This window comes from Alternaria postmessia (genome assembly GCF_024291825.1).
Source record: "Alternaria postmessia strain BMP 2775 chromosome Unknown scaffold_9, whole genome shotgun sequence".
In the NCBI taxonomy this organism is placed as follows: domain Eukaryota; kingdom Fungi; phylum Ascomycota; class Dothideomycetes; order Pleosporales; family Pleosporaceae; genus Alternaria; species Alternaria postmessia.
Window position 1 is genome coordinate 334241 of NW_026260082.1, and position 12941 is coordinate 347181.

General features: G+C 51.9%; 6 protein-coding genes across 6 annotated transcripts; 3 read left to right on the top strand and 3 right to left on the bottom strand.

Moving 5' to 3' along the window:
- Nucleotides 1–372: 372 nt before the first annotated feature.
- ADH1 (alcohol dehydrogenase) lies at nt 373–1527 on the bottom strand (the record flags this gene model as incomplete). The annotated part of the gene is made up of 3 exons (XM_051728649.1): nt 373–1160; nt 1208–1304; nt 1354–1527. 3 exons carry the CDS (start codon nt 1525–1527, stop codon nt 373–375), a joined length of 1059 nt encoding a protein of 352 aa, XP_051591600.1.
- Nucleotides 1528–3259: 1732 nt separating this feature from the next.
- On the bottom strand, nt 3260–4385 carry J4E82_002349 (uncharacterized protein; the record flags this gene model as incomplete). The annotated part of the gene is made up of 3 exons (XM_051728650.1): nt 3260–3739; nt 3912–4107; nt 4294–4385. 3 exons carry the CDS (start codon nt 4383–4385, stop codon nt 3260–3262), a joined length of 768 nt encoding a protein of 255 aa, XP_051591601.1.
- Nucleotides 4386–4796: 411 nt separating this feature from the next.
- On the top strand, nt 4797–6199 carry J4E82_002350 (uncharacterized protein; the record flags this gene model as incomplete). Its single annotated transcript, XM_051728651.1, has 2 exons — nt 4797–4949; nt 5012–6199. 2 exons carry the CDS (start codon nt 4797–4799, stop codon nt 6197–6199), a joined length of 1341 nt encoding a protein of 446 aa, XP_051591602.1.
- A 196-nt stretch (nt 6200–6395) lies between these two features.
- On the bottom strand, nt 6396–7475 carry J4E82_002351 (uncharacterized protein; the record flags this gene model as incomplete). The annotated part of the gene is made up of 3 exons (XM_051728652.1): nt 6396–7099; nt 7165–7398; nt 7460–7475. 3 exons carry the CDS (start codon nt 7473–7475, stop codon nt 6396–6398), a joined length of 954 nt encoding a protein of 317 aa, XP_051591603.1.
- A 1063-nt stretch (nt 7476–8538) lies between these two features.
- On the top strand, nt 8539–10278 carry J4E82_002352 (uncharacterized protein; the record flags this gene model as incomplete). Its single annotated transcript, XM_051728653.1, has 1 exon — nt 8539–10278. One exon carries the CDS (start codon nt 8539–8541, stop codon nt 10276–10278), a length of 1740 nt encoding a protein of 579 aa, XP_051591604.1.
- A 1361-nt stretch (nt 10279–11639) lies between these two features.
- J4E82_002353 (uncharacterized protein) lies at nt 11640–12239 on the top strand (the record flags this gene model as incomplete). The annotated part of the gene is made up of 2 exons (XM_051728654.1): nt 11640–11681; nt 11772–12239. 2 exons carry the CDS (start codon nt 11640–11642, stop codon nt 12237–12239), a joined length of 510 nt encoding a protein of 169 aa, XP_051591605.1.
- Between the last annotated feature and the right edge of the window lie 702 nt (nt 12240–12941).

The window sequence follows — 12941 nt, forward strand, 5'->3', positions numbered from 1 at the left end:
CGATTCGCGATGCAGGCTAGGCAAACTTGATGGAGAAGGCTGCGTTTGACTGGACTAAACGATTGACATGGATGCGAAGAGTCAGGACTACAAACTATTTGTATGGTTAGGAAGCGAAGGCGATCTTAGGAGAGACGGCAGAGCACCGCGAATTATACCCGCCGAGTATTGAGGCACAATATTATGTTTTCTATAGTAGACGGAGAAATGAGACGACTTCAACATGTACTGTTCATCTGCCTCTAATGTGTTAAAACTCGAAGATACCTGGAGCGCAAATCACATGCACAAGTAAGACAAGATATTATTCAATGTGATAAAATTCTGCTATATACATTACGTTCATTTCTCGTTTGTCCTATTATCAATGCCCTACTTCGATGTGTCAAGAACATAGCGTCCAGCAATGGCACCCTTGTTCATCTTGTCATAGACCATCTGAAGTTCAGATAGACCAACAACCTTGTAGGGGGCCTTGATTAAGCCACGGCGGAAGAACTCAATAGCCTCCGAGCTGTCCTTGCGGTTGCCGACATATGAACCTTGGATCCTGATCATCTTGATGACGGTCTCGAAAACAGGCGCCTTCAGATAGGCGCCAGCTGGAAGACCAATGCAGATGACTGTACCGCGTGGGCGGACGTACTCGGCGGCTTGCTGGAAGGGCTTCTCGTTGACGGCGACAAGGATGACAACATGGGGACCAAGGCCATCGGGTGTTGCCTTTTGTACATCGGCGACGAGGTTCTTGCTCGTTGAGAAATCAACAAAGGCCTCGGCACCGAGCTCTTCAGTGCACATCTTCTTCTTCTCGTCACCTGTGTCGATAGCAATTGTTCGTACACCCATTGCCTTTGCGTACTGGCAGGCAAGCGAACCGAGACCACCACCAGCACCGACAATGGCAGCGAATTGACCAGGCTTAACGCCCGACTCTTTCAGGCCCTTGTAGACAGTGATACCGGCGCACAGAACTGGGGCAATAGCGGCGAGATCGCACTCCTTGGGAATGCGTGCGACGTGGGCAGCTTTTGCGATGCAGTATTGCTGGAATGTGCCGTCGACAGTGTATCCAGACAGAAGAGGCTTCGGGCAAAGGGGCTCATCAGCTTGTTGGCAGAAATCACAGGCCAGGCAGGATCCGTTTAGCCATTTGACACCTTGACGATGAGTTAGTAGTGCTCGAACATACCAAAGAATGACTTACCAGCATAATCGCCAATTTCTACATCTGTGACAAGGTCACCTCGTGCGACTACAACACCAGCACCTTCATGACCGCCGACAAGAGGTAGCTTGGTAGCCTAGGTGCCGTCAGCATATGTTAAGATTGGCAAAACGAGATATGCTCACCAATGGCCAGTCACCATTCACAGCGTGAAGATCTGTGTGGCAGACACCACTGTACTTGATGTTGACGAGAACCTCATCTGGACCGGGCTTCTGGACGGGAATCTTCTTGTAATCGACGGGTCCGCCGGTCTTCTCGATGACCTGCGCCCATTGCTCCTTGGGAATTTCGCTCATATTGAAGTGTGTAGTGGATATTGAGGAGTTGCTGGAGTGTTTATAGCAGTAGATCGATGGTGTGATTGATGGTAGATGAGTTCAGTCTTGCAGGAGGTACGCGGTTTATATACCTTTCATTGCGGCACAGAGAAGCTCAAGACATTGACCCCACCCGGGATTAAACCTGCGAGTTGAACAGGGTCCGAATGTATCCGTGCCTCCTTACAGGAAGCTACAGGCGCTGCGTCCGTTCATCCATGGCCAAGCAAGGTCTTCTGCTGACCCCTAGAGGGGTACATGGAGTGGGATTGGACGCTGATCGGATCATGATGCTTCGGCTGGGTGGCAGCGACCATAGCGTGAGCGCGGAGTATCCGTGGTAAGATGGAAACTAAAGCCAGAAAGAGAGAAGTGGAGGTGGCCTGATTCTAGCGCATGTAAATCAGCTCAGGGATCATGGTTCGACACAAACTTTCGTTTGCTGTGGTGTGAGGGGTGACTTGGAGGATGTGTCGCCTAGGTGGGGTCGGCGTTAGGCGACTAGCCTCATTCAACGGGATATCTCCTGATACTTGTCGCTCAGTACCTATCGTCCACGGCCGCTGCCGCAAAGATATCAAGGCGAAAATCTATTCCTGTTGGAATGACATGTTGACTGAAGGCTTGAGTGACGATGGCAACGTCCTGTTCCAGGCTCGGCCACAGTTCGGTTCAACCGCGCCTCGTCTCCATCTGGTCCCTCCACCAGCATCATTCTACAGCTCATGTGAGAAGTAAAGCCCCGTAAGTGCGCATTTTGGTTGACGAAACCTGCCAACTGGGTCGGTCGAACGCAATCTCAAACGCTATTCCCAGGCCTTCTGCGTAAGCTTGTCCAGCCACATGTAGCCGTGCATCTACATCTTCCAATTGAGGAAGTCGAGGAAGCTAGCTGGCCAATAAGACACCCCTAGCATTGCCTCCAGACGACTCCACTACACGCGGCTCCTGTTGTACTATGCGGGGGTTCTGAGTCCCGGGAAGCGTGGTTGTAGCGCGTCCGCAATCGCGGGGTAGTTTGCAAGCTGTGGCTCGCTGGCGTCTATTGAAAGTAGCCGGAGGTTACGGAGCAAGGGGTGGTAGGAGGTGTGTTTCCCAGGTTCAGAAACATAGACTCCGAGCAAGGTCTAAGTTGGTCGCAAGAGTATCGTTTGTCTTGGACGTCAAGATGTGCGGGGCTGAAGATCTGTTGGAAAAAGCACCGGGACTAGAAGATCCGTAGACACGTATCTTGCTGCTAGCTGGGTCTGCGGGCGACAGGAGGGGAAAAAACCGGAGTCGGGGTGCTCATAACATTGGAGCAGAAGCACTCTCTTATGCAAATGGCCTCCTGAGAACCCTGTTGCATAAATGAGTACCTTCATGACTTCTCCTGGGCTGGATGCGAGAGCTCGATGCGATGCCTGGTGAAGTCTGGGACCAGGCCTAATGCAGCCCTCTGTCATGACTACGATGCATACCTTGGACTCGACTCGAGCTTCGAGACGATCGTCTCATCATACAAACGGATACAAGGTTTTCACAGAGTAATACATAGCCAATAGCAAGGCACAGAGGAGCCAGAGTGTAGGGACAAGAGCATCATAAAGTTCATTGTGGTATCATAGCCAAATCGAAGGCTTGCAAGTATTTAGTCACGAACAACGTTACAGCACATATTGAGGCGCGCAAAAGCTTGAACAGAACGCGTACGCCAGGTGCGATCACACCTCTACTGCACCATGACGTCGGCAGCCTCGCCATTCCCATTAGCCGAACGCTCATCGGCGTCCTGCAAGCCAAGAGGTAACGCGGGAGGGATATCCTTTTGAGCAGCTCGAGCCTTAGTCTCTGCCCACTGCCGTAAACGCACCAGGCTCCTCATGCGGGATTCTCCATGAGCTCCCATGCTGGTGAGTATCGCCTCATTGACCTTGCTGGCAACATTGCGACGAAGCGAAGGTTCAAGTAGCTCATTCAACTCCTTCTGTAGTGTCCCGGGGGCGGCAGGAAGGAAGATGAGTAACGACATGGTAAGTTCAAGGTCTTTCAAGAAATCATTGTTCGTAGCTGCGCGGGGAGCGAGCTGAGACGAAGCGAAATTAAGCGCGGGTGTGATATCGGAGGTGGAAGACGACGTGCATGCGCGAATGAGCTCAATGAGCTGCAGTCGCAGCAGTGCAAAGTGCAAAGATGGGTCTGTATCTAAGATCTGACTCAAGAATTAGCAAAGCTCAGACAAAGTTATGCAATATGAGTAGATGTAGTTGCTTGCAATCATACTGAGGACTGAAGGTTTGATTATCATCAAAGAGATTCTGCGTGGTGCATGAAACTGGATATAATCCTGCAAGATAAGAAAGGAGTGAGCAAGGAATGCATACCTGAGGGTTCAGATCATTGATCTTGGTAATGGCATTATCAATATCGCCAGCATGGATAGACCGACGTATTTCTACGCGGGACTGAATGGACTCCTCCTCAAGAGGCAGCTGGATGTTGGCTTCCTTGGCAAACTTTTCAGCAGCTCTAGGATAGCCTTCGCTAACCAGGTAGTCCATGATGACGAAGTTGATATCCCTGTAGCAGAGTTGTTAGCTTTGCGATCCAGTAGCACATGTTGTATTGCGCAAAGCAGCAGCTACTGCAAGATCAGAGATACAAGTTAACATGTTCTCCACACGTTGTTTCGGAGAGATTCCCAACTTATTTTGAAATCATCATGTGGGACAGCAGCTGCGGCGACGCGGAAGGGTAGTAACTTACGTCTTAGACGGCTTGATGTCATCAATCTTCCTCTGGAAAGGATGCTGCGTTGGCGTAGCCGCCGACACAGATACTGTGGATGAGCTCTGCATGATTGTTAGAGGGTGGGGAGATTTGCGACAGCAGTGCGTTGGAGCTTACCATGGTGAAGCGAGGCGCTCAGCAAGCCTCAGCCGACGTCCATCAGCGAAAGATAGAGCTGCCCGACCGTTGGTCGAGTGTGCTGGCAGTCACGCAAAGCTTGGTGCGTGATGAGAGAAAGTTTGTGAGTTCAGGTTCGTGGAAGAGAAAGACTGAGCTTGCGCGCTTGGCGACACTAGTGCATGTGGGTCACCTTACGTAATCCCGACACTAAGTACAGAGCCGCCCGCTGCACAAACCCGATTGTGCTGGAACCCTGCATACGCTCGATATCTTTCAATCTTGCTACGAGAGGTGCGAATTGGTAGGGTATGAAGTAGCAGAAGCACGGTTTCACTTGGAAAATTAAAGATATCGCAAACATGTCCTCGGCAGGCCGCAGAACGCACTACGAACCGCCATGGGGCAACGCGAGTATTATTGGTGTAGCTGGCAGCTCGGGATCTGGAAAAACATCTCTGGCAATGGCTATCGTGGCGTCTCTGAACTTGCCATGGGTTGTCATCCTGTCTATGGTTCGTACCAGCCTCGCACAGTGGGTCACGTGCTCCAATCAGCTAAGGACCACTGCATGTAGGATTCGTTCTACAAGCCCTTGACACCAGAGCAATCTGCAGCGGCTTTCCGAAACGAGTTTGACTTCGATTCGCCAGACGCTATAGACTTCGATATCCTGGTCGAGCGCCTGAAAGACATCAAGAACGGCAAAGTGGCTGAAGTTCCCATATACTCCTTCCAGAAGCACGCCCGCCTTTCCAAGACGACGACAATCTACTCTCCCCACGTCATAATCCTGGAAGGCATCTTCGCTCTGCATGATCAACGCGTGCTCGATCTCTTGGATCTCAAGATTTTTGCCGAAGCCGATGCCGACCTGTGTCTCTCGCGACGTCTCGTGCGGGATGTGAAAGAACGTGGCCGAGACATTGAAGGATGCATCAAACAATGGTTCTCCTTTGTAAAGCCCAACTTCTACAAATATGTTGCCCCACAAAGGGAGATTGCTGATCTTATCATTCCAAGAGGTATCGAGAACAAGGTCGCAATCACCATGGTGAGCAATCAGGTTCGGCAGACGCTAGAGAGTAAGAGCATACAACATCAGACGGAGCTAAGACGACTGGGAAAGATAGCGGAAGATAGTCCTTTGAGTGGGAATGCTATCGTGCTGAAGCAGACGAATCAGGTCAAGGGGATGCATACCCTGTTGCTGAACCCAAGCACACCGAAAGAGGACTTTGTGTTCTACTTTGACCGCATGGTGGCGCTTTTGATAGAAACCGCTGCGGATTTCTTGCCTTTCACGCCGCATGAGGTCACTACACCTCAGGACTACAAGTACCAGGGGCTAAAGAAGGTTGCAGAAGTTAGTGCTGTTGTGGTGCTACGTGGTGGAAGTGCATTCGAAACGGGCCTTCGACGGACGATTCCAGACTGCAGGACTGGCAGGGTTTTGATCCAAACAAACTTCAGGACTGGGGAGCCAGAGCTGCACTACCGAGCCCTTCCTGCAAACATTGCCGAGCATGGGCTTGTCTTGGTTCTGGATCCGCAGTTCTCTACAGGGGCGGCCGCACTGATGGCAGTCAGGGTACTGGTCGACCATGGCGTACCCGAGAGCAAGATCGTCTTCGTGACGTACACAGCAGGTCGTGTCGGACTCAACAGGGTGTTGAGCGTATTCCCGGACATTAAGATTGTGGTTGCAAGGCTGGGTAACGATGAGGAGGCGCGATGGATCGAGACGAAGTATCTGGGGTGCTGATACGGGAGCGCACATCACGAATTACGCAAGTTACAGCGGGCTGGTTGAGACTGCAAACGATCTTCACTATATGATTTGATTTCACGCTCGACTGTATATAACCAATATACTCTTGTCCGAACGCCATGCCTCTTGCCAACGCCGATAAACGCAGGTTCGCGCCGAACCAGTAATGCATCGCTATGTTCGTTGGGTATCATAGGAAGTACTCCGTTGTAACCTCCTTTCCTTGTTGTTGCTGCTGCTCTGCCCGGTGGACATCGTTGTCAGGGCTCGCATCGAAGACATTAAAGAAGCGTTCGCCGGTGTCGCTGACCTCCAGTACACTCGCCATGTTGCCACACCGATAGCAGTAATTGGGCGCACTCCAGACCGTGCTGAGCCTGTCATCGTACAGGACTTGGTACCCTTCTTGACATAGCTGGTGTGCGCGTAGAATATGCGACATGGAGTTGACCTCGAGGAACTTTTTGACTACTTGTGCTCCAAATGTATAGCCTGCACCCCTCGGGCTAAGCGAGAACTCGTCCCGTTCAGGATCGGGGTCGCTCCAAACCAGGTCCGCCATAGGCCCCTCGTGCGGGATTTCTCGAAAACGGTCTATGATTTTAATTTGGTCGATGGAGTGAATCGACGGTGACAAGCCGCCGTGTACGCAGAAGATCTGGTCGTTGATGACGACGGATAGAGTGAGGAAGTCGAACATGTCGGTGAAATAGTGCCATACGTTCGCATTGCCGTACTTGCGCGAGCATTCGGTATAGAAGCCATAAGATTGGGTGACTCCGCGAGATTCGTGGTTGCCGCGTATGAGGTGAACTCGGTGTGGATAGCGGAGCTTCAAGCATACAAGGAGTGATATTGTTTCAACGGAGAAAAGACCACGATCGACGTAGTCGCCTAGCACACGTCAGCGTCGTGAACCGGGGTCGCGTGCCACATGTGGCCAATGAAGCAGAACATACCCAGGAAAAGGTAGTTGGTATCAGGACATGGTCCGCCAATCTTGAATATCTCCATCATATCAAAAAACTGCCCGTGAATGTCACCCACGACAGTGACGGGCGCTCTGATATGCACGACATTGCTCTCCTTCATGAGCAGCTCCTTGGTCTTTGCGCATATTGCCTCGACGACCGACTCGGCGAGCAGTTCTTTCTTCGACAGGCGCGATATGCATTCATCGAGGTCTACGGTAGCTGCCAAAATGTCAGCACAGCCATGTACACAGTGCGCAGGCGGCGTCGGCGACTGACGTACACGGTAGACCGGGCATGGTGGTGTTTGTGGCGTTGGCGTCGGCGTGGGAGCATCCGCGGCGCAGCTCAGGGTATTGAGTCTATACTGGTCGCTAACAGATGTCTATATCGTACAATCATCCTCGGGGGCGCATCGAGGGTCGTAATACGGGCGATGGCGCAAACGCGAGCAACATGGGAATGGGGGGCAATGTGTGCTGTCGGTCTGAAATGCGGCGGCATCCCGCACATGTCTTGGCCCGAGCGCAAAACGTGACTACGCTCCAAACTTCATTTCAACGCGACGTCCGTCTGTCAGACTTAGACATAGGTTACGCACTCGATTTCTTTGCCTGTCACATCTCTGCTCCTGCTGCATCTACTTTGACCCTGTTGTTCCGAGGATACCCCTCTGCACTCTTCCCAATTCGCCATCTGCATCCTGTTGTGCTCTCAATAGCAACTTCCAAGGGTTTTCCTCACATCAGCCTGGCTTGTTTCACCCTTCCATCAACTCAATTCCGTCTTTCCCAACGTCATAGTCTCGCCCTCAAACAGTCAACTTTCACGTGTTACCTGGGCATATTGAGTTGCAGACCCCTCTATGAGCTTGGGCTTCTCTTTCGTCCTGGCTCGTGCGCTCGACCAGACCAAATTTTGAGACGCGCACCTCGCCGGCTCGCACTTCGAGATCTCTTGCCAACATCGAGTTCAACTGCATCACCATTTTCAAGCAATTCATCGGCTCGCATTAGTGCTGGTCTGATATTGCTCGTCTTGCGCGTCTTGTGCATCGATCAGGTAAATTGCTTTAGGTGGTATGTCGTGGAGCGGGCCCGTGACGGGTGCGACGCCTTTCCAGCAACAACCATATGCCAACGGTCAGCCATATGGACAGCAGCCACCCTATCAATACGGACAGCAGCCAGCACAGCAGCCAGGATACGGGCAGTATCAGTCAGGAGCGGCCTATCCGCCAAACGGTCCACCCCATAGGGCTCATGTTCAGTAGGTCGCCTCTATCCTACCACTTACCCTCAGCTTGCATCTTGCAAAATGCGAAGTTACAGTTTGTAGCTCCGTGGAATCATCTCCTGACACATGCATAGGCCGCCAAAGAAAAAGGGGAATCCCATAATCACCCGGTACCCTCCTCCCCCAGGTTACCGTGGACCGGCGCAACCTCAGGGTACTTTTGGCTCCAATCAGTTTCCCAATCAATACCAACCGCCACAGCCAGCGTTTTCACAGACACAGGCAGCACTCCCAAACTATCCACAGCAAGGTTATACTGCTTCTGCTGCGCACCAGAACTATTCTGCTCAAGGTTATAGTCAGCCACCGCCGCAAGCGTCCAACTATTCACAATCCTCATATCCACAAGCACAACCTAATTACCAATGGCCGCAACCTGGCTACTTGTCAAATTCGGGCTACTCGCAGCCTCCAAACCAACCTCCCGCGCAGCCCCATGCACCACCTCAGAGCCATTATCAAGGCTATCAGCCCCATCATCCCGCTGCTAACCCTAACCAGCAGGCTTATGGCCAGAATTCAGCGTGGTCGCAACAGCATGCTCAGTCTACGCCAGATCCTCACGCCACACCAACCCAGGCGACTATTCACCTCAATACAGCTCATCCTCTTCCATCATCTAACCAGTCAACCAGTGCCGTAAGTGAGGGAAGTTCGAGCGAGAAGCCACAACTATACCTTGCCTGGGATGATTGGGATTTCGACTTTGATGGTGCGATATGGCCCAAGAGCAATGAACCTGTCGATCCGGCGTTGAGTCTCGGTGTCATTATCTGGCATCCCGCCAAGCAGGTGACACGTGCGTTACCCTCGACTTTCGCCGAGGCTGAAGCAGAGGCTCTGAAACCCACGCCTGAGAAACTGGACAATGGAGATTCAGTGTCCATGTACTTTACCGCTGACAACTCGCATGAGGCTTTCTTGAACGTCAGACAGACGGATGAATGGGAGATACTCAAGGACGACCCAGTCTTTGTCGAGTTTACAGACGAGGAAATGAGATCAAACCTGGTCTCGTTAGAGGATTGTATTGCGCAGCGAGACCGTCCCGACGAATCATACGAGGAGACACGACAAGATGAGGATCTAGAGATGCGCGATGCTACGTGGGACATTATGGATAACCTTGAGCAAGCACTCGCTACTAACAACGGTGCCGCAAAACCCGCTGCTATGAAATCTGAAACAGCTTCTCCTCAACAGCTAAGCCAGGAAGACATTCTCGCCAAGTTAGGCGTGACCGGAACTCCCAAGCCGCCATCGAATGATCACATCTCATTGCCGTTATCAGCCTCTGATGCGAAGCCTCCGGCATCGCTTCCCGGGAAGCCATTGCTGGCCCCTTCTCCCGCAAAGACCACTGAGTCTGTTCTTCTACCACAGCGTGCGCATTCTTTTGGAGGGCACCGTAACAGCGGACATGGACCTCCTCCTCCTCCTCGGCCTTATGGCTCCCTGTCGTCTTCCGCCAACTCCAGGCCTCATCCGCCACCGCCACCTCCCGAAGAACAGCGCTACGATCCTTGGAATGCACCTCAGCGTAGTGGTCATAGCCTTGATGACTCCAGGGGCAGCCCAGCACCCTCCGAAGGAAGCAATCGTACCATGGCAGGGTCTGATTTTGAACCTGAAAACTCCAGCAGCGGGACACAGCAGGACACGCCAACTGTACCCTCACTTGACCGAGGCGACAGCTCCTTCTCCCGGAAGAGGAGCTATGAAGATGCAGAGAATGAGCGTTTGCGGCAGCAAGAGGATCACAGCAAACGGAAGAGGCGCTCTCAGGTAGACGCCGCATATAGGTAGGCTTCTTTCTGTCCCTTCAATATTCTTCGGTTGCTTCACAGATTCTTACTAGGCACAGTCGCCGTTGAACAGCTAAATGTACGTCGGCACATCCACTGCTCCCTGAGCTCCGTACTCTCGACACATGGGTACCGATCATTGCGACTTCCGATCCGCCGACTTGGAACTTGCCTCCTCAGTATCTTAACCTCGGCCAACGATCTCCTTATGAGTCGGGAGCATCCGTTGATCTCAACATGTCTGCATGTTGAGAATTTTCAAACTCCGTCATTTGTTGTCTTGCGATTACATTCTTATATCAACAGGCGCAAAATAATTGCGGCCTCATTCTCTGATTTACACTACACTTCCATGAGTCTGGATGGGTGTCTTATGGGTATGGCGTCATTTAATGCTCTGTGTTCATTTGACAGGTTGCACATCATGTCCTTTTCTCCTCATTTTCTACTCCCGACGTACTGCGTTCTTGTCATCTTCACCGATATTTATATTAATCTCATTTGACTTTTATCCCCGCACAGTTGGCGCATTGATTCGCCTTGGAACATATTTTTTCCTCGCATCGTCGCCATATTCTTCGTCACCAACCAAGCATGATCCTTACGTCTACAAGTCTTGTTTCTCTGTTGCTTGATCCTCTTTTTCGCTTTACCCTTGTAGGTCGTGGTTTGACTGCGCGATCTAGCAAGACTGTGCAGTTGTGCATACAGTAAGTATCTGTTCGATACTAGGCGCTTGAAACCAAGCGATATCAGCAACAGGGCCTATTCTGCTCTAGCAATTTCGTGGACAACTGTAAAAACTCTTTCGGTATGTGGCAAGTGCTAAAATCTTGAAGCGGGGTTGATAGACATGTTCGATACAAGATGCGCTGTAAGGTTTGCATGCTAGTTGACGATCCCCGACCTCCAATGTGGGGCATAGAGAAAGTTTGGGTTTGCTCCTCTCGGTATAAAATGGCAACTAGCTGTAGCAGATAGGTCGTGTGTCAGTACAGTTAACGTAGACAACGAATATAAAATTTCAGGGGTACAAAGCTGTCCTGTGGACCTGACAGATAATCACACGACATTGCCACTTGATCGATGTGACTGAGAGAACAAAGAATGGCATAGAAAGATTTCGGACTACAGACACATGCTCTATACGTTAGCTAGCACCGGCGTGGCCGCAGTGTCCCGTGTTTCGTATTCCATGTTCCTCGGCTGCATGCGCCACAGCTCAGCCACACGGTGCGTCATCAGGTCAAGCGACTGGTACCTCTCGCTCAGGCGACACCACCACGCCAGCATAACAACTGCAACCTTGCACCTACAGCGCTTCGACTATCTCAGAAATTTACTTCGTACATCACCGTCATCATGTGCGGCTCCGACTGCTTTCTGATGCTCTTGAGCGTCCTAGTACGTTGACGCCCCCACAGCTGTGGCAGGCACCAGCTGTTCATCTGCGACCCACGGCTCCACGGCTCCAAGTACTGACACGTTGACTAGTTCCCACCTGTAGGTGTCTGGGTCAAGAAAGGACTCTGTAGCGCCGACTCTCTTATCAACCTCGCGCTCTGCTGTCTTGGTTTCCTGCCGGGTCTCCTGCACGCCTGGTACGTGATCCTGCAAAACCCGGACCCGTACGACGCATACCATCAAGTACCCGACCGCGAGAACGGTACAACTAGCGACGGCCGAACAACATACTATGTTATCACACATGAGCAACCGGCTGGACGACAGGCGAACTATGGCACCGTGGGTAGCCAGCCAAGCAACGGACAGTTCCCCGGACAGCAGAGTGGCGTGACAAACAGTTTTGCGCAGCCAAAGGGACACAAAGCCTCCAAGGGCACTTCGCCTGCGACTGCGCCTGCACCGCAAGGCGGCGAGGGTAGCTCGAGCCAGCCCGAAGGGCCGCCACCGACCTATGCGGATGTGATCAAGGGCGACAACAAGGTTCAAGGCCCGTAGATTATGTTGTTGAAAAGAACAGTCTCAAGAGGAGGGGGCGACAAGGTGGTGTAGTTTGTAGCAGCATGGCGTTTAAGGGCTATGGTTATCGATATCTCGAGTGGGAAGGGAACAAACACTGTATACTAGACATTACCAATGCTGAATAATATCGGTGGACCATACACCTACTAGTATCGACATGCGACGTGCTTCTTGATCATGTACTGTGTGTGCATCGTCCAAACCTCAGCCCATACGTCATCGTACGGGCTGCATAGATCCTATGGCTGCAGGAACAACGGCAGACGCACCCGACTTCAAATTCCCAATCACGACTTACACCAGAATCGAGCGGCACGTAGAGGGAAAACTCCCATTCGAAATGTTACGCCACGAATCAAGTTGTCGCAGCGTGCCGCCACGTACGTCGACGCGGCATGCCCTCGGCGGTTGCGCACCAATGCTACGACAACGGCCCGGCATTTCTTTTGCTCTGAGCCCGCCGTCATCCATGACCTTTGCGCAACCTGCCTAGTTGGGTAATAGACAAGGGAAAAAGCAAGAATCGTTGAAATAATTTGATGCAGACTAGGGGGTGTATTCTCAGCAAGTCCTGTGCATGATCTGTAGTCGAAGGGTTGGCGAATGCGCGCCTCTGTTGACGTGCCATACTTGTCTCAGCCGTGCAACGGGGGCGACGGCGCGCAAGCAGAGAAAAAC